We start from the raw sequence: 20466 nt of genomic DNA, 5'->3' as shown, positions 1-20466 counted from the left end.
TGCCCGTGGCCCCCAGCGCCCGCCACCCGAGGCTCAGCGGGCGTCCCGGAGGACTCAGAATGGGAAGCCCCAGGGACACGTACTTGATCCAGGACTCCTCATCATCCATGTCCCGGAAGAACTGGTGCAGGCGATGGGATTCATTCAGCTTCGCTCGCCGGGAGGCCGCCATGCTCTTGATCTTCTGGAAACGACCGTTGATGGTGTCCCGCTTGTCCTTCACTTGGGACGTGTCGAAGGCGCTGCTGGTCATCAGGCTGTCTGCTTGGCTGTTCAGGTCCTTCAGGCGATCCTGGGGCAGGGGACACAGCAGGAGGGGTGAGACACCTGGTTTCCTGTGACCATCTTCACAGGTTGTGCAGTACCGACGATGCCAAAGTGCAACACGTGGGGCCCTGGGGCTCTAAGGGATCAAAACTACTTTTTTAATGACACAAAGACATTTATGCGCCCCTTTCGCCATGTGGACGTTTGCACCACGATACAACAGGGGGGGGTGGGGGTGGGCAGGGGGCGGTGCAGACGCCTCGGCTCAAGGCCGTACCAGCAGGAATCCCATCCTTCCTGGGCACGCGCTTTCCCTTAGGGGCATCCTTGTCAAAGCAGAAGTTGTTAGTGTCATTAAATATCCATCTTGGAGGACAGGCCACTTTTAACATCCTGTGTGACCAAATACTTCTGCCACGTACTCCGGCTCGAGGACCGTCCTGCAAAGGAGCACGTGTCGTGAGCCCAACTAGCTGCTATTTCACAGGCCATTTTCATGCAAAAGAATGATGACCAGCAAATCACGATCATCCAGATGTCGGTATCTGACAAATACTTGTCGAGAACAAAGCAAACACTGTCACTTTCCGGAAGACGGAGTTTGCTGTGACTGATAGACCCGAACTTTCATGTGAAAATGAGGATTCCAGTAGCTGCACGTTCACCTCCACAAGCTCAACAGCTGCTCGATCTGTGAAGATTTTCCCGTTGAGACTGGCTTTGATGTTAGCAGACGGCACATGTGATATCACATAAAAAAACGTGCCAGCGTTTAGAAGTCCTGCGTAACTCAGAATGTTTTCCAAACGATTTTGTAACATCACACATGGGTAAAAAACAACAAAACCAAAAACCAAAAAAAAAAACCTTTCTAAGTCCAAGATGGACCCATGGATTTTAATATTAAATGGTATGAAACACTGATCGATAGAGTTTCAGAGTCCAGTTTGCAACTAACCTTTACACAACTAGCATGTACTGAGTTTGGTATTAGAGTATCTGTCATCACCTGGGTTAAAACACCATTCCCTTCCCCAACTCCCTTTGGGACGCTGTGTTTGCCCCGTATCTGACACACTCCCATAAACTGAATTCAGAATCAGCTACAAGAATCCAGCTGTACTCCATTAAGCCGGACATTAAAGAGATTTGCAAAAATAAGGCCAATGCCCCTCTTCTGTTTTTTTGGTTTTGAAAAATATAATTATCATCCATAAAGCATGTTACTCGTGTTAGGGGCACCTGGGTGGCTCAGTCGGTTAAGCATCTGACTTCGGCTCAGGTCATGATCTCACAGTCCGTGAGTTCGAGCCCCACGTCGGGCTCTGTGTTGACAGCTTGGAGCCTGAAGCCTGCTTCAGATTCTGTGTGTGTGTGTCTCTCTCTCTCTCTCTGACCCTCCCCTGTTCATGCTCTTCCTCTGTCTCAAAAATAAGTAAATATTAAAAAAAAATTTTTTTAAGAATGTTATTCGTATTAATTTTTCATGAGCTCATTATTACTTTAGGTAAATAAACTCGTTCTCAGTTTTATCCTTTTTCATTTTGAAATAATTACAGACACACAAAAAGCTGTAAAAGCAGTACAACTTCTCCACCTGATCTCAGCCAAAGGGCCGAGAAGTGATAAAGCAGTACAACTTCTGTCTGTCCCTCATCCAGCTTCTCCCCACGGTAGCAGCGACCACGGCGTGCTAGCAGAGCCGGGACGTGACCCTGGCATCGTCCACGGGCCTTCGTCAGAGTTCACCAACTTCATAAGCGTCCATGTGTGTCTCTGGGAGTGCAAGTACCTTCCACGTGATTGGACCCTACGTGCAGATTCACGTAACCCAAAGCAAGAGACATTGTTCTGTGAGCACAAAGAAACTTCTCTGTCCCTTCCTCATTTGCTGCACCCCACCCCTGTGCCTAACTCCTGGAGACTGCTGCTCTGTTCTCCATTTCTGATTTTGTCATTTTGAGGATGACAAAAAGCCCTTGAGACTGTTTTTTTTTTTTTTTTTATGTAACTTTTAAAACGTGATTAATAACAACAAATATGGACAGACAAAACCCACATAAACTTCCCAGGGCACCTTCAATCATAGTGCTGGGCATAAAACGGCCCTGAGGCCACACGCTTGAGATCGAGGCTTCAGCTGCCAGACATCACACTCCTTCCCCCAGTGTGCCAGTTCCAGCACAGCTGTGTCCCCGATAGGGTGCCACCGCCCCCTCTAGTCACCTCATGGGCAGATATGTCAGCCTCCAGCAGCTGGTGCTTCTTCAGCAAGTTGTTCACAGAGGCCAGGTCTTTGCCGTAATCCTCAGATGCCAGAAGGGCCTCCACCTGGGGGTGAAACACAAAAGTGGGGGCTACCGTGTGGTGCCCAGCACTATATGATGCGTTGAGTGTTCCGGAAAACCCAGGACGCCCGGTTGTTCGGCCACGTCTCCGGACAGCTGCAAACGTGTCAATCACAGGTTACTGCTGTTACAGCGACTCTGCTTGTTCCGGCCCGTGCGGCCTGAGTCCTTCTCCCTCCCTGTCAATCAAATGCAGATTCGAGAGCCTAGGACTTGAAGTACTACAGCTGTAGGGTCATGGAGCCTTCACGAGGCACAGGGGCCAAGTGAACAGCAATCCCACCTCGAGGAGCCTCCCCCGAGGGAGGAACCGGCAGGAGGGACAAAGATTAATGTACAAAGGCGTTCAGTGCAGATGTCCCACCACAAAGCCGGGAACACCTGAGTGTCCAACAGCGTGGGAATGATAAAACCACGGCACAGCTGTGATGGACTCACGCAGTTATTCCAACGTTTAAGAAGACTCTGCAGTGACTCAGAATAGCACGCCCAACACGTACTGAGAAAGGACATCGTGAGCTCAACTATATGTAAAAATACAGCTACGCTAATGTTCACGGAAATACATACAGATGAGAGACAGATGTTACTAGTGGTCTCTAAAAATTTTGATTTCTTTACGCTTCCCTCACTTCCCGAATTTTCTACCAACTCTGGCCTCCTGACCTAACTGCTACTTTGGTTTCTATCTGGGCACAGACTCATCAGGGCTGCCAGCCACACAGACCCCATCATCACTGTCTATCTGCCTTCCCTACAGAGAGGAGTGAGCTACAGCCCAGTTCCCACCACACACAAGCTCTTCCTGTCGCCTTCATTCTCTCTGCTAATAAATCCCCTAAGACACACACCTCTTATGTGATAATGAAGATTTCTGGGAAAAGGGGCACCAGAGGAGCCCTGCCCTTTCACGGTCTGGGGCTTACTGACTGGCCCGTCATCCCAAACGACCAGAAATCCTCCAATGGTGGGAAGGAAAACCTGCCATTACCTCGGACAGCCAGAAGTCAAAGTCCTTGATTCCGGTGTTGAAGTTCTGCTGCTTGTTGGCCTCTTTCAGTTTCTGGCTCTTTTCAGCTGACTTCTGCACCAGGAACTGCCACTGGTCTGCTAAGGCCGCCAGACGGGCCTGGGGAAGAGAAAGGAGCCACGGGAGATGCTGAGCCACGGAGAGCAGCACCCCCTCCTGAAGCCAAGCGACTGGCGGAGAGGGCGCCTTTCTCCCCACGTTCCCCACCTGTAACGCGCACAACTCAGTTTACGCTCTCAGGACTGTGTTTCCAAGTCATCGTCACACCCACCGTACCTTGACAGCGTCCTCGCTGCCAGCACAGGCCCCGCGCTCGATGAGGGAGTTGCCCGTGTCGATGACACCGCGGATCCGGTCGGCGTTGGCGTGTAGCTCCGCCTCGAAGGCCTGGTGCTTCTGGTGCTTGCTCTGAAACACCAGAAAGACCGCCTTTCAGAACCAGGTCCTGCTCGGTCGCTTCTTTTTCAGGGATGAGGGGTTGTCAGCAAGAAGGGAAAGTGGTAGAGAGCTGAAAGAACTGGGGGCAAGTGACGTTTTTTAGTGACGGCAGACACCAAATTTTGGACGTATTTTAGGGCTCAGTGTTGGGAGTTTGGCAGGTCTGCACCAGGAGAAGAAATGAACCCGCTCAGGAGTAGGTGAATTGAGTCAGTTCTTAAACCAGCTGGACTGGCTATCTGGGAGCGAAGTCCTAGGATTATATACTTTTGAACATTCTGTATAAATCAGCAACAGGCAATTGCAACGTTTCATTTACTCGGACGTCAATTTCTCTCCACGGCTTTCTCCTTAGCACACAGAGCATCTAACAGATAACACACATCTGGCCCGCTCCTCCTGCAAGGCCGAGATCACTCTAGACGGTCAGGCTGACCCTCCACTGACAGAGAAGAATCCATAGCTGCTGTAGGCTGTGGCTTTGCTGCCTTCTCACGAGGTAGCTGACATTAACCAAAACTTGTGAAGACAGTCAACATCCAAGCTTGACAGTAGCTAGCAATTTATTTTTGCTAGGAAAAGAGAGGGCCGGGAGAATGACGGGCTCCTGATGCTGGGGCTGGAAGGGATTATTAAGAATGCACAGAGAGGGGCGCCTGGGTGGCTCAGTTGGTTAAGCGTCTGACTCTAGATCTCGGCTCAGGTCACGATCTCGCGGTCTGTGAGACGGAGCCCTAGGTCAGGATTCTGTCTCTCTCCTCTCTCTGCCACTCCCCACCCTCTCAAAATAAAAAAACAAACTTAAAAAAAACTCCACAGAGAAACAGAAGGTCTAGGAAACACCACAAGGAACAGTGCAAGGACACAGCTGTGGCACAATTCTGGGTGAGAAAGAGAGGGTCCAGGGGAAGGGATTATTTGGGGGAAAAAACTAAAACACAAAAAACAGCACGGTCGGGGAAGGATTCTGCATCAAATGTTTCATTTCAGGGGCAGGAACTGTCAAAGGCTGGAGCCGCTGGGCCGGCGCCACGCGGCGCTAATGTCGAGGTGGCTCCTTCACGGACTCCGGTGCCTGAGGCCCGGCTGAGACCGAGAAGGGTCCAATCCCTCCTGACCCCAGTCCAATGCCCCTCTTCTGTTTCTCGCTCCCATCACTCACTCAAACCGCACCTATTCTGTTTCTTCATTGCTTCCATCTGTTTAGAGAGACGTCTGAGCTACATCTGGACCGAAAAATCCCCTTCACTAACCCCCTGAGTAATCACGTCCCCCTTCTTCCTTAACCTCTCACCCCTGGTCCCTGTTAGATTTGGAAGCAGATCATCTGCTTCTATGTGGCTCTTTAACTGTCCCTCTCCGGGGACCAGCACCTGTGGGTGGCAGCCTGGGTGCGTCAGAAAACACACTACGCTACAGACTCCATGCTCTCGGCCTCCAAGAACCGTGAGCACGAGTCTACACAGACAAAGCTGATTATTATTATTTTTTTAAAGAAGTGCCTCTGGAAAGACAGCGGTTAACTACTGCCCCCAAATCAAACATTGCACAGAATGTGCCTAAGTGACACATGGGGAGAGGGAAGGGGGCGCAGGGCTGCAGGCTCATTAGGACAGAGAAAGCCACATCCCACAGGGACACCTGACGGAGTGTGATGGATCATTAGAAATGAGAAGCATGGGTGAGGAGACACGAGTGACTGCGTGTGGCCACAACAAGGATCTACGCAGAAGGACACAAACACTGGAGCGCATTTAACTAAAACTCTTTTAAAAAATTAAAAACTTACCAGCAGCTTGGAAAGCTACAAAAATAGATTAAAACAACAAGAGTTCAGTATACTGAGGTGAACGCACATCTCAGCCCTTAAACAGCAGCCCATTTTGCTGTCACACTTCCCCTGGGAAAGCTCAGCCTTTGGGGCAAACAGAGGGGACCCAGCAGACTTTTCAGAGCTGACACGGGGCTTCAGAGCCTTCAGAGCTGACAGGCTTCCGCGGGGAAACATGAGGAAAGCCCTTTCTCACGTCTGAGAGTCTGGTGACCCTCTTCCACCGGTTCAGCTTCTTAGAATAATTTTCATCGGCTCCAGCACAGACATAGAACTGGTTTTCTAGGCACAGCCTCCTCTTCAAGACGCCTTCTCTAACAAAACCTACCCCGCTCACTGACGCGGGCCATCGCAGAGGCGAGCGGCCGTTCGGACCTGCTCACCTGGATGTTGGTGGGGTCCTTGTATGACTCATCACTCGCGGTCTGTAATTTCTCGCTGATCCAAGCCTCGATCTCATCCACGTCCCGGCTGAACTGCTGGAGTGTCTGCGATTCTCCCAGCTTTGATCTCTTCTCAATCATCTGGGCTTTTAGGCGTCGCCACCTGACCAAGTGAAACCGAGCCCAAAGGTGAACCTCCCTCAGAATGGGACAGGCCGGGAGGCCGGTCAGCACCACGCGACACCCACCTGTCCAAAACCTCGTTGCGCCGACTGGAGATGTCGCCCTTGGCATAGTGGCCGGCGGCAATGAGCTGGTCAGCAAAGGACTGGAGGGCGGCGATCTTCTCTTCCTGGCGGCAAACAAAGGCGGGAGGTCAAGGTGGGTGGGACGGCCCAGCCTGGACCGCAGGTCTTGCAAAGAGAATGGTTACTCTTGGGTGACTGGGAACTCGCTGTGGCAGGATCAGAATACACTGACACTTTAGAAGGCGAGTAAAAGGCCAGAAGAAAGCTTGATTTCGACCATTACGAGAGTAGAGTTTAACTCAAGAAGACGCCAGGTCACACTGGGGACAGGAGCTACAACACCAGAGAATGTCACACACAGAATCAAACTGGTGGGAAAAAGGAGTCAGATTTCAGCAAGATGAGTTATAAATCGAGGTTCCTGTCTTCCTGAGTTGTTTCTGTTCACGCATTCTCTTTCCTTACTACATGTTATAAATTTCCTCTCTGTGGCATCCCCATTAAAACCTCAGAAATACCAGAATTTATATACCTAAGTTTTAAAAACCATTTTTCTGTGTGTCCTTTTCCCTGGACTGTACGGGTATCTGTTGGAGGCGTAGAGAGGACGGTTCTTCCTTTGTATGTTCAATATCAAGTATTCCAATTTAAGGCAGGGGCCAAAACTGTGACTCACCCAAGTCAGTGACTAGTTTTTATTTTAGTCGTTATTACAGAAAGGAAAATAAGCCAACAAAGAGAGACGACCATCTGGAAAAATCTACATTTAGACCTGGAGGTACAAAGGCCTCACCTGCACATTAATTGCTTTGTCGAAGTCCTCGTGTTTTTTGATCAGAGCCTCCACGCTGTCCAGTGAGTCTCCCTTGTCCTCAGTATTCAAGAAGGCCTCCCGGGCGGCCATCCAGTTCTCAGCTTGCTCGCAGTCCCGGTGAAACAGCTACAGAAGGGGAGGCAGGTGGGAAGATGGGGCCTCTGGCAGTGAAACCCCGGCCAGAAAGCCCGTGGCAAACAGGGCGTGATGGCCCTCACACGTACCTGCAGTTCAAGGCACTGATCCAACATCATCCTGCGCTGAGCCCAGGCCTTCTCCAGACCTGCACGCTCCCGATCGAGAATATCCAGTTTCTCCTTGACCTCTGGGCTGGCATAGTGCCCATGAGCCAACAGCTGCTGCCCAAACTGCTCAAATGCCTGGAAAGTGCCAGCCCTGGCATCAATTTCCGTTCGGTGCTCCTGCCAAGAGGAGGGAAGGGGTTAGATAACCCGCTCTGGATGCCCACCGTCGTGTCAACCACCGACTCACGGCGAAGGGTGGTGCTGGCGGCAGAGGCAAGGTCTTCCCGGCCCCGCAGTCCACCTACCTGGTGTCGCTCCAGCAAGGCTTCAGCTCCGGTGACATCCTTGGCGAGCTCGTCTGAGGACACCAACCCTCGTATTCCATTGATCCAAGACATGAGGTCCCTGGCAAGCAGACCCACAGAGAAATGGCTATTATATTACCTGGCAAGTAGGCTTTCTGCCCAGGAAAAAAGAGCCACGCCACTCTGGTCTCAGAACATTATTCAGGGTGAGCTAGTTAACCCACTGAATGATTATTCAGGGCTAACTAGTTATCTACGAACTAGCCAATCTACTGAATGGCTAACTAGTTCATCTACATCTCTGGGCATATATCAAATCCTCTTGTTCGTCTTACTGAGACATTAAGAAAAACTGGAAGACAAAAAAAAAAAAAAAAAAAAAAAAAAAAATCAAGCATTCCTCAGAAGACAATGAACGAAGTTTGCAACTCATATCTTCTGTTTCTGCAGAGGAACAGGTTCTAACAGAGACAACAGCTATGGTTAAGTTTTCCAGATGAAATCACTCTTCTTTGAGCCCACAGCTGTCCCAGGCCTCTGCACATGCTGAACCCAGGTTCTTACTGATGTCCGCACACGAGGGTGCAAAAATCAATGTGTAAAGGCACAGGTCCTAGGCTTCCTTGGATAAAATACACCCACAAGAGGCAAATCCACAGAGATGGAAAGCAGACTCAAGGAGAGGGGAATGGGGAGTGATTCCTCATGGGGTTTGGGGTATTCGTCTGGGGTAGTGCAAACTGTCAAAACTACAGAGAGCTGGCAGTGGTATAATGCTGCAAACACACTCATTATCAATGAACTATATACGCTTTAGAATATGTAACCGTATGGGGGCATCTGGGTGGCTCAGGTCATGATCTCATGGGTAATGGGTTCAAGCCCTGCATTGGGCTCGCTGCTGTCAGCTCAGAGCCTTGAACCTGCTTTGGATTCTCTGTACCCCTGCTTTGGCTCTCTGCCCCGCCCCCACCAGTGCATGCTCTCTCTCTCTCCCTCCCTCTTTCAAAAATAAACTTAAAAAAAGTGTAACTCTATGTTATGTGACCTTAACCTCAAAAAAAGAAAAAAAACAAAAACAAAAAAACCCAACTCCTGCCAGAGAACTGCCTGCCCGCTCCTATCTGTACAGAGGAAATGCCTAGATAAAACACACATGTACACGCATGCAGGTATGTGTGCAAGACCCTCGTTAGCACAAAAGCATGCCACAAAAAAAACACCTGTCCTGAATGGGTGCCAGGGACCAAGTCATAGATCACCCAGCAGTGGAGCGCTACGTAGTCTTAAGACAGGTCCCAAGTCATGGGAGATTCTGCTAGACAAGTGGTCTGGACTTTTCAAAACCATCAGGGTCATCAAAGTGCAGAGGGATACTGTTCTAGGTTAAGGAGACCATTCTATCACTGCAACAGTAATTCTCAACTGGATCCCGGACCAAAAAATAAACCCTGGCTACTGAATACACATTTGAGACAACGTGGAGAAACTGGACGCGGACTGGATTCAATACTGCTGGACTGGACTGGGTTAGGCCGTGGGGTGGAGGACAGATGTGCGGTGAACAGGAAACCCTTGTCTGCAGGAGACACAGGTCCAGGCTCTTAAAGGTGAAGAAAGGGCCACGGATTCGCAACCGACTTTCAGGTGGGCCAGCAAGATGGAGTCATGTGTTTGGAGGTTAAGCCAAAGTCGTAAGAACTTCACTGGTGACTACAGATGAAGGATGTCATCCATGTTCACTGCTCCAGGCTATTTTTCTACAGCCTTGAAATTTCTCTAAATAAAACGACTGGAAGACACTAAGGTACATCTCTACTCTGAAAGATTCGTCTGAGGAAGAAACAGAAGAGGGTCTGGCGGGAAATGGGGGAGAGATGGCGTGCATGTGCACATCCGAGACCGGGAAGCGGACACTTATTTTTTGACTTGCTGTCATCTGCTAGTTTGAGGGCTGCACATCAGCCACGGAGCGCTTTCCCAACGAGCACACAAACGCTTCTCCGCTCCGTACCGGAAGTCACTGAGGAAGCGCTGTAGGTCATGGGAGTCGCCCAGCTTGGCCTTGCGCTGGTCCGCACGCTTTCCCAGGCTGCTCCACGCCTGGTCCAGCTCGGTGCACTTTTCCTGCAGGTCCTCGGCCGACTCGGGGTGGGACTGGATCAGGCGCTCGGCTGTCTCTCCCAGGGAGTTGACCTACAAGAACGAGGTGGCGGGATGGCAAGTGAGGGAGCCGTGCTCTGCCTGGCGGCAGCTGTGCTCCACCTGAGGTCAAGACATCAGAGGGCACTGCCACCTCTCACCTTGTCGCCAAGAGCCGCCAGATCTCTCTCGAAGCCCTCGTGCTTGCGCTGTAGGGCCTGGACGCTGGCCAGATCGTGGCCATAATTGTCTGTGTTGAGAGCCTGATTCTTCTCTTCAATCCACTCTTTGGTTTCGTCGGCATCTCTGAGGGGAGACACACAGGCAGTTAACAACCGCTGAGCACGGCTGCCCCGAGTACAGGACGAGACAGGAAACGGATTTAGCTGTGGTGCCTGGACACCAGTAGCTGCCATGAAAAACTCTAAAAGAGCAGAAGAACACACGGTCATTCGCTCACTATTTACCAAGCAGTCTACCCCATGACACGCGTCCCAGATGCCAGAGCCCAGATGTCGATCAGATCCAAGTCAGCCAGCTTAGGGACTGCCAAGGTCAACGCTCCCCCAGCCCTGCGCCACCCTTACCTGTGGAACCTCTGCACCTCGTGGGCGCTGCCCAACAGCTGGCTGCGCTCCTCGGCCAGCTGTTGCAGGGACCGCCACCGTTCGTTCAGCTCCTGCGGGAGGACACGGTCAGCTCAGCCATCCTCTCCGCCACGGGCCCAAGCCAGGCTCACATGGGGGGCAGACAACCAAAGCGCCGGGGCCTGGCTTGTGAGGAAAGGGTGGAGCCCAGATGGTCTCCCACTTCCGACCTTCCTGGCTAAGTAGGTTAGCAGACACTAGAGCGCAAGTCCAGAAAGGAAGGACCTCGCCAATGTCAGCCACGTGTGATGGCGAGAACGCTCCGTGAATATCTGACCTAGGATCACCCCTGAAGCTGCAGAGACACGCAGCCGGCTCATCTTCCCTCGCATCTCCCGGCCTGGTGCCTGCCACGGAGCGACTGCTTTGCGAGCACAGCCGTGTGCATAGATCCCAGAACCTACTTCCCCCGGGCACCGAGGGCAGCTGCACCCCAGGCTGCGGCAGCCCAAGAGGGGCAGGAGCGCGCAGGGCCCGGTGCTGGAGGAGACCAAACACCGTGGGGACCAGAATGAGGCCAAATGTCTCCTGTAAGAAGGCAAGAGAGACATTCCCCGCCTTTCAGACACTACACTTCGTGCAGCTCCCAGCCCCGCTACAACCGAAGGGAAGACCGACTTTCCCGTTAAAACCTGGCGAGTTCTTGACCAGGAAAGCCGACCACGCCGCCCTGCTGTGTGAGGAGAGTGGACATTTGCCCAGGACACACTCGGCCCCAGGAGAGTAACAAGTGCTACAGATGTAGTCAGAAGAAGGAAGACAGTGAAGGGAAGCGGGAGCCGAGGGGGCTGGCCTCTTACCTTGATGGAATTAAAGGTGGCCACGGTGTGAACCATCAGGCGAGCAGACTATGGAGGGGAGGGAAGCAGAAGAGCAACACTAATCAAGTGTCCGCCAATTAAGAGACAATTTTGAGAAGTGCCATTAGGTCCCGATTATCAACCAAAATTATCTTTAAGGGACACTGTCAAAATTCTGAGCAGCCAGTGGAAACGCATAAAGCAAGACGTGATTAAGTTCACTTGCTGAAGAGTTAAGACAGTGAGTGGTGACAACCACCATTAAAACAGCGGGCTGGCGGTGAGGGTGGGGGGAGGGGGCGCCTGGCAGGCTCCATCAGTGGAACTTGGAACTCAGGACTATGAGTTCGAGCCCCATGTTGGGAGTAGAGATTACTTAAAAATAAAACCTTAAAAAGAAATAAAACAAAACAAAACACCAGCTGGCTGGACAGAAAAAAGAGCTCAAAGACTAAGTATTCGTGTCTTCTTCCTGTTCATGCTACAGAAGAGTCCAGAAAACACCCAATTTAACAAATGCTGGCAAATGACACTGAATAAATACACCAAGAACTTCATATCTCTTCTTGGCTACTGGGCTGCTCTTCTTTTTAACAGTGTCCCCTCTGAACAAAGGGCAACAGCCTTACCAGATTTAAACAGAACAAAACAGTGAATTAACTATCTTCTCATCAATAGAGAAATCAGATGCCCCTTGGAATCTCAGAGCCCACTTACTTTTGTCTGAAAGAAACCCCCCATTACAACGCCTGCAACCTTCAAGTATGTTGGGAAGAGGACAGGCCAGACTGGGATGCAGGTTAGTCAGGCTCCTTGGGTGTTCCTGGGACACACCCACATGACACTTCCAACCAGTGTGGGCGTGTACAGGGTTCAGAAGAAGCCTTTGTGTCTCCAATCATTTTCAGAAATGGAAGGATTTTCTAGTTAATTTTAAATTTTTGAGGTGGCGTTGACATTTATAAAGCCATCCGAAATACACTTCTGCAAAAAATACCTGTTACCAGGAAACTCTGCCAAGGGTTAGACAGGTAAGGGTGTTGCCCCGTCACATTACCACTGATCATATATTGTACAGAAGAACAATTAAGGTTGAGAAAAGGGGAGAAAGCCGAATCAAGGGGAAAAGGTATTCTCCCCGGAATATGGAGCCTCTTCAATGAGCAGAATGATCAGGGCCAGGGGGCCAGAAGCAAGAGACCCTAGTCAAGCACCCTCCCTGCATCTGTTGGGAATGATGTCTACTGTGGTTGGTATGTCTTTTTGTTCCTCCTTTTACATCTGTCTGCAGCACCTGGTATCTTCCAAGAAGCATTTCGTAGACTCCCAGGAAAAGCGGCTAGGCAGAGGTAATGTCCTTGTTCCTGTTCTAGCCTTGGGGACTGCAATCCTGTGGGTGGGGCCACACCTAACTACACGGGGTCACCTCTGCAAAGTTTATTCTGGCAGCAACATGGGTCATAAATGCCATTGTACTGAGCTTTTCCATGGAACACTTTGCTCCTCTAGGTTAAGGATCACATTAAAAAAAATTTTTTTAATGTTATTTTTGAGAGAGAGAGAGAGAGTGAGAGAGAGTGAGAGTGAGAGAGAGTGAGAGAGAGTGAGAGAGAGTGAGAGAGAGTGAGAGAGAGTGAGAGAGAGTGAGAGAGAGTGAGAGAGAGCGAGAGCGAGAGAATGCGTGTGAGCACGTGCACATGAGCCGGGAAGGGGCAGAGGGAGAGGGAGACAGAGTCTGAAGCAGGCCCCAGGCACTGCACTGTCAGCACAGAGCCTGATGTGGGGCTTGAAATCATGAGCCACAAGATCATGACCTGAGCCGAAGTTAAACACTTAACCAACTGAGACACCCAGGAGCCCCAAAGATCACATTTTAAGACCTGACAGAGTCAAAGAGTATAAGGAGAGGCTCAAAAAGAAACCACCCCAAACAAGTCCAGAAATGACCAAAGACTCCCTAAATACTCAGGAACAGACCCGCCGGAAAAACACAGAAAGTAGCTCTGTTCCTGAAAACCTTAGGAAATGATCATTTGCAAAGGGGTTCTCACCTTCCATGGGGAGGCTGTCTTTGAATCCGCTTCATCCTATTCAGTGGAGGAAGCAGAGTTAGCCGCACAGGGCAGCAGGAAACGACACACCCCACCCTGTGCTGCCTGAGGCGGGGGTCCCCAGAGCGATTAGCCAGGGTGGGATTCCCTCTGGGATCCCTGACTTATTGCTGGCTCATAGCACTCCACAAGGCCGCTTAAGGGAAACGAAGTCAACAAAGAGGAGACGAAAATTCTAGTCGTTTATGGAGTGAACAGAAATGAAGAGAATGAGGAAATTTAATAAGAAATCCACCAACTTTTCTGTGTCCTGGTCATAGGATTCCCTTTGAAAAAGGCTAATAAACCAACCTGAACAACTGTTGTGGAAAAGTTTTAGAAAACTAAAGAGAAAAATCATTTTTATCTCTTGGAGAATGGAAACAGAAACCGATTTCTGCTATTCCCTCCCCACAGAGTTTTATAAACAAAAGGCATCTCTGAGGTTCAGGGACAGAAATCCTTAAGTGGCTCAGGATTATATTCTTCCCGGGACCTCATCCCCATCACGATCACGTTCCGCACAGACTCACCCTGGGCATCGCGCCATACACCTCCTACAAGGGGAGAAGGAAATAACTTTCACTGTCACGGTGCACACACACCTGTCAGACCCGGACGCGAGGAGAAAATGATAAAAAGACACACAAAGGCCACAGGAACTAAGAGTCTAGCAGACCAAGTGTCTGTATATAAAAACTTTTACTCTGGAAGGGGTGACTTTACTGTTAAGGGCTACATAAACTGTCAACAACCTTCACGACATTAAATGGGCACGTGGAGAAGACAGGAGCTATCTTCCCCACTATGTGAAGGGAAACAAATTGGTTTAGGATGGCAGAGGGGACCCAACCACACCCCGGCTCCACCTCTGTGCTGTGGGACATTACGGATCGAGGGTCGTGCTAGGAAGGGACCAGAAGCAAACCGCTTCCCACCAGGAGCACGGCCTCCGCGCCAGCCCGGACACTTGCCTGTTGCTGTGCCGCCTGCACCTCCTCTGCCATCAGGCCTTCCGACTCCAGGTCTTCAGCCACCTTGTTAATGTCCTTCAGCCGGGACTCATTGGCCTTCAGATCCTTTAAAGCCAAAACCACAATAACTAAGACTCCACGAGTAATTCAAAAGAGAAAGCGGGCAAAATATGTTCATAAGCTATGGTTCGAACCTACAAATTTCTGGTTAACGGGTATCCTATGAGCTAGTTTTTCTATTACTTGGGCAGTCACCCAAATCAGAAATCCTGACGGTCACGATCAAGGAAGCCAGAAAATAATAGGGCGTTGGGAACGGTTGGTCTCAAATTTGCTACATTAATTGTAGTTCATAAACCATTATTCTGTCTGAATGGAACTCTGCTTTTACTTTTTTTTTTTTTTTAAGTTTATTTATTTATTTTGAGAGACAGAGACAATGCCAGTGGGGGAGGGACGGAGGGAGAGAGAGAGAGACAGAATCCCAAGCGGGGTCCGTGCTGACGATCCCTTATGCAGGGCTCGAACCCATGAAATCATGAGATCGTGGCCTGAGCCGAAACAAACAGTCAGATACTTAACTGACTGAGCCACCCAGGAGTCCCCATCTTTTATCTTCCTTTGGAGGAGAAGAATGTGTTTTAGTTTTTTTTTTTTTTTAGAAATTATTTATTTGGGAGACGGCACGTGTGCATGCGTGCAAGCAGGCAACCGGCTGAGGGAGAGGGAGAAAGAGAATCCCAAGCAGTCTCCGCGCTGTCAGTCCAGAGCCTGACTCACGGCTCAATTTCATGAAGCCTGAGATCATGACCTGAGCTGAAAGCAACAGTCGGACACTTAGCCGACTGAGCCACCCAGGAGCCCCGAGGGGATGTGTTTTTAAAATGTGATGAGGGGCGCCTGGGTGGCTCAGTCAGTTGAGCATCTGACTTCAGCTCAGGTCACAATCTCCTGTCTATGGGTTTGAGCCCCACATCAGGCTCTGTGCTGACAGCTCAGGGCCCAGAGCCTGCTTCGGATTCTAGGTCATCCTCTCTCTCTGCCCCTCCCCTGCTCACGCTATGTCTCTCAAGAAAATTTAAAAATGTTAAAAAAAAAAAAAAAAAAAAAGTTAAATATGATGAAATTCTGATGTCAGCTTCTGTGGGAGAAAAAGCCCCTCAACCCACATGATCTGGTTCTACAACTCTTACACTGAGGAGTGGACACACAAAATGCAGTTTATGCACAACGATGGAATTCTATTCAGCCCTAGAAAGTCCTAGAATGCTGATACGCGATACAAAAATGAATCTGGAAAACCATTATGCTCAGTGAAAGCAGTTAGTTGTAAAAAGTCATATAACGTAGGATTCCACTTATACGAAACGTCCAGAGCATGTAAATCCAGGGACAAAAAGCAGACTGCTTGCCGCTACGGGCTGGGGGTCACGGGGAAGGACGCTCCGATGGGTAGACAGTGTCCTTCTGAAGTAGAGAAGGTAACAGTCGTCTAGCACCATGACGTGCTATATGCTTCAGAACTGCACACTTCAAAATGGTCAATTGTATGCTGTCCGAATTTTACGCCAATTAAAAAAATATTTCTAGAGGGCGCCTGGGTGGCTCAGTCGGTTGAGCGTCCGGCTTCGGCTCAGGCCATGATCTCACAGTTTGTGGGTTCGAGCCCCGTGTCGGGCTCTGTGCTGACAGCTCAGAGCCTGGAGCCTGCTTCGGATTCTGTGTCTCCCCCTCTCTCTGCCCCTCCCCTGCTCACGCTCTGTGTCTCTCTGTCTCTCAATAATAAACAAATGTTAAAAAAAAAAAATTAAAAAAAAAATACTTCTACACGTTTTGGTATTTTACGTCCCAAAACATTCTTAGAAAAAGTAGAGAAAACAGCACGTGTTCCCTTGAAACTAGACTGAAACAGTTTCAAGTTTTTACAGAGGGCTACACACAGCTGGCAGAGCACAACCTGTGCCACGCCGGTTCCAGGAAACTACAGTCACAGACGCAGAGAACCGAGTCTCCAACGATTTTTCAGCTCAGCTGCAAGACCTCCCGTACCTTCTGGAAGTCGTCAAACTTCTTCTGCAGCACCTCGACCTGCTCCAAGTCGGCGCCCACCTCCTCGCTGGTCAGAGCCGCCTCCTTCTCGTTGATCCACTGCTGCAGCTCGTTCGCCTCGCGGAACAGCATGAACCGCTTACAGCTCTTCTCCAGCATGCCCTTGCGCTTCTCACCCAGCTCCAGCAGAGAGCGGTACCTGGGTCATCGGACAGGGTGACAAGAGGGGGCGAGGCAGGCAGTCAGCTTCCTGAGGAGACTAACCTGAGGGCAAGTCACCGGGTGTCTCCGAGATGAGGGTCCGAGGCCATGAGTTGGTAATGACGGTGCCCAGGAGACAAGGCAGCAGACCGCGGATGAGGATGAAGCCCCCGGGGCCCCACACCACAGCCTCAGGGATGAGCGCCACGCTGTTCACACCTGGGTGGCTCGGACAGCCCGGCACACTCATCCCGGGGCCAACGTCACGACCACAAATGACTGGGACCCAGTGTCTAGCACGGTAACACAGGGGTCATGCGAGCAGAGCTGAGAGACGAGATGAGTGTGCTGAGCACAGCGTATGCAGGGCTCCCGCTCCGCTCTGACTCTCTGAGCAGCCCCTGGCGGCGGGCGAAGGCACACCGAACTTTAAAACAGCCTCACGCGGGACGTCAGCCTCTCCGAACAGCAGGCAATTTCTAAAGCGGTATCTCTATTTCTTGGAAAGTTTTGTCAACTTCAGAAGGAAAATTAGGTCGGGTACAGAGTATCTGTACCACGTCGACAGGTGGAAGACTTCTTAAGAATCAAAGAATGCTCGAACTCTTGCGAGCTAAAACACAAAGGGCTGAACTGCTCACTACCTTCGGAGACGTGCAAATGACAAACTTAGTAAGACTAAGGTAAAGCTTAAAGAAAAGCTACCATCACCATCAAATCTAAGCTTCTCAAAGTGAAAGAAAAAGCAACGAGCTACCGAGAATCAGAGCACTTTAAAGGGAGGAATTTTGTTCCTAGTAGGGAACACTCCGGCACCGGCCTTTGGGCTCGCTGCCGATAGTGGCCGCTCCACCACCCAAGCCATCAGGGGGAGAACCGACACCACTCTGAGCACACAGCTGCACACAGAAGGGACCCGGGGAGGCAAGCGGCCACCGACGGGGCACAGCGGCACCAAAACCTCTTTCCTAGGAGCGCAGCTGCTGCAAGGCCTCACAGTCCCCCCCACCTCGTCTTTCTGGATGAACGAGTGCCTTGGAAAGAAGCGGCAGAGGGAGAACGGGCACGGGCGCTCGGCAAGGCCGCCCGCCTACTCACAGTTCCTGCACCTGCTTCATACGCAGAGACACACTGCCGGCCTCCTTAGTTATGCGCGTCCTGCACGGGGGCACAGCAAAAGCATGCACGAGTTAGTGGGATTAATCCACGGGAAAGGACAGCGGCAGCTCCGACTCGTGCCAGGATGCTTCAAGTAGGGGCAACCGAGGCGTCCGTCAAAAGCTCTCAGAAGCAAGCCAGGCCACGAAGGACATCAGTAAAGAAAAAGCCGGCAAAGTAAATTAGAGGGGTTAGTTCACCTTCATTTTCCTGAAAAATCTGCTGTGTTTAAGGCAGACAACTTTCCTGTCCTGGCAACACCAGTCATGTCACAGAGCAAGGCCAGGGGGACACAGGACTAGCATGAGAAAGACCTGGACTGAGAGCTTCAGAGGCTCCTCCAGTCACGTATGGGGCCTGCTGCTTTGCTCCCACAGTTGTGATCCAGGCCCAAACTGCTCTCTTGTCTCCATAGTAACAGAAAAGGTCTGGAAGTAGACAAATAACTGATCTTTTCAGGGATCGCCAGGGTCCCCAAAATTCTGTTGTCCTAAACTGTAGCGAGACATAGCTTCTGGATATTTTTCAAGTGTCCAAAACCTTAAGGTCATTAGCTGAGCAAGACATGCCCTACGGGAGGGACAGAGGTCAGTATGGGGGCTTAGCTAGAAAACGGGACGGGACATTTTATAAAAGATAACCTCCACCTCCAAGCACAAAGCACGAGAGAGAGCCACTCTCTCAACAGCCTTTTAAAAGGCGCAGAGTTGCAGGGGTGCGGAACCTCTAAAAACCAACCCAGAGCATATCCCCAACTGGAGGACAAAGGTTAAGAGAGTAATGTTTAGAAAATGCTGTTTAGGAAAAGACTCTTACAAAAGCCAGGAAAGAAACAAAACACAGGAAAATAAAGGTATCGGTCAATGGTCTGAGGTCCAAATAGGACACTGGAGGTTAAAAGTGACTTGGGGACAGTGGGCAGAAGGTGTCCCAGGTACACGCAGGCACCAGAATGGCCGCTCCAGAGCCTCCGGACGCCACCTAAAGCTCGGCCTGTGTGGGGTGTGAAGGAAGCCCCAGGTGACCCCGGGACCTCCGTGGTCGCCAGCGTGGCCCTTACTGGTGGTCAATCTGCTCCTGGCGCACGGCTATGCTGCCCTGCTCCTCCAGCAGGTTCTCGCGGGAGGCTGACTGCGCGGGGTCCAGCTTCTTCACGTACGCAGCCGGCACGAAGCCCTGGCGGTCGTTCACCTCCACCTTCCACCAGTCCTAAGGAAACAGACGGAGAACTGAAAGCAAACTCCCGAGGAAGGGAGGAGCCAAGGAAGCCTGTGCGCGCGCGCGTGAACACGCCGGCTCTGAGCGTGTGAAGAGGATCCTGTGACCACGGCAAAGTCACTCCGCACAAGGACGGACCTGCCGGTCCTTTGTGACCTGCCGAGCACGGAGTGGGTCCCCAGGGAAGCCGCAGTGACACCCGACAGAAAGGACACCCTCCTGTTAGACACGCCAGAATGGCACTGACGCTGCAGCCACTAGCCACACGTGACTACGTCCATTTAAATAAGTTAGAATGATAACCACTTGCACCAACAGCTACCGCAAAGCTAGCACACACACAAAACGTCCACCATCGTAGCAAGTTCCCCTGGATAATGCTGTTGGGTAAAGCACAGTCAGACCAGAAGGTCGGTTTAGGGTCAGCAGAAAAATATAAATCACCGGGTTTTTTTTGGTTTTTCTCAAACTCTCACGATGAGGGTAAACTGGGGGTGCAGGAGTAAGGGTCCTTAACAACGGCTGTGGACATTTCTCGAGTCTTAATTAAGACCTCGTGGGAATTATCAGATGATACACAGAGCACCAGGCACTTCACTTCAAAGCCACTGTCAAACCAGCACAGGTCAAGGGAAGAAGGCTGATGAACCAGGAAACATCGAAACATTTGAGCAGACAGAGCCTATGGGGTAATGCCACAGTGCTCTTCAACTATCTGCTGTAGCCACAGAGTCTAGATTAAGAACCGACAGTTCTTAAAACGTCCTGAATAGATCTGGCTCTAAAGAGAGGGAATTTCACCTCAAGGTGTTCAATCTTGAAGCCAAGCCATTCTCGAGACAGCTGCTTTCGGGCATTCAGGAAGATGGACAGATTAACCCTCGGGATCACACACGGGGTGAAGCGGTATCAAGGGGGAGACCGACTGGGAGGCTCTGGTCTCCTCGAATTCTAACCCAGCCGTATTTTAGACACGGCGACTCACAGACACGCAGCTGAGCAAAACCGGTAGTGCTCGTGGAAGGAAACGCACAACCACTTTCGATGCCTTGCCTTGTTGGTGCTGTTGAGTAAGGTGAGAATATCCCCTTTCTTCATGGTGACCTCCCGAGGGCTCTTCTCCTGATAGTCGTAGAGAGCCAAGACCAGCTCCTTCCCGGTCTCATCATCCATGGGGGCCACTTGTTGCTAAAAATCCAAAGGAAGGGCACACACGGTTAAAGGCTGTCTGTGGCGTGTCACCTAAGTCCACGACAGACTCCAACTTCAATGGCCGTA

The 20466-nt window shown here is 50.8% G+C and overlaps 1 protein-coding gene across 13 annotated transcripts in view; it reads right to left on the bottom strand.

Moving 5' to 3' along the window:
* Positions 1-20466, bottom strand: part of SPTAN1 (spectrin alpha, non-erythrocytic 1) — a 59229-nt gene that overhangs the window by 13254 nt on the left and 25509 nt on the right. For 3 of the 13 annotated variants that reach the window (XM_078436419.2, XM_078436420.2, XM_078436413.2), the window contains 21 exons: positions 20242-20376; positions 19031-19179; positions 17911-17970; positions 16612-16810; positions 14563-14667; positions 14122-14145; positions 13550-13585; positions 11499-11546; positions 10639-10730; positions 10213-10357; positions 9924-10105; positions 7910-8009; positions 7584-7781; positions 7339-7485; positions 6546-6649; positions 6298-6460; positions 5873-5887; positions 3922-4053; positions 3607-3744; positions 2494-2598; positions 84-292 (listed from right to left, as the gene is read on the bottom strand). In XM_078436419.2, coding sequence (XP_078292545.1) covers positions 84-292; positions 2494-2598; positions 3607-3744; positions 3922-4053; positions 5873-5887; positions 6298-6460; positions 6546-6649; positions 7339-7485; positions 7584-7781; positions 7910-8009; positions 9924-10105; positions 10213-10357; positions 10639-10730; positions 11499-11546; positions 13550-13585; positions 14122-14145; positions 14563-14667; positions 16612-16810; positions 17911-17970; positions 19031-19179; positions 20242-20376 — 2486 coding nt within the window. The remainder of the gene's footprint in view (positions 1-83; positions 293-2493; positions 2599-3606; positions 3745-3921; positions 4054-5872; positions 5888-6297; positions 6461-6545; positions 6650-7338; positions 7486-7583; positions 7782-7909; positions 8010-9923; positions 10106-10212; positions 10358-10638; positions 10731-11498; positions 11547-13549; positions 13586-14121; positions 14146-14562; positions 14668-16611; positions 16811-17910; positions 17971-19030; positions 19180-20241; positions 20377-20466) is intronic. The other 10 variants (XM_078436408.2, XM_078436412.2, XM_078436414.2 and 7 more) reach the window with 4 other exon arrangements.

The sequence above is a fragment of the Panthera onca genome, chromosome D4, assembly GCF_046562875.1.
Source record: "Panthera onca isolate mPanOnc1 chromosome D4, mPanOnc1 haplotype 2, whole genome shotgun sequence".
NCBI classification, from domain to species: Eukaryota; Metazoa; Chordata; class Mammalia; order Carnivora; family Felidae; genus Panthera; species Panthera onca.
The sequence above is the reverse complement of the archived record's forward strand: the minus strand, read 5'-3'. Positions and strand labels throughout refer to the sequence as shown.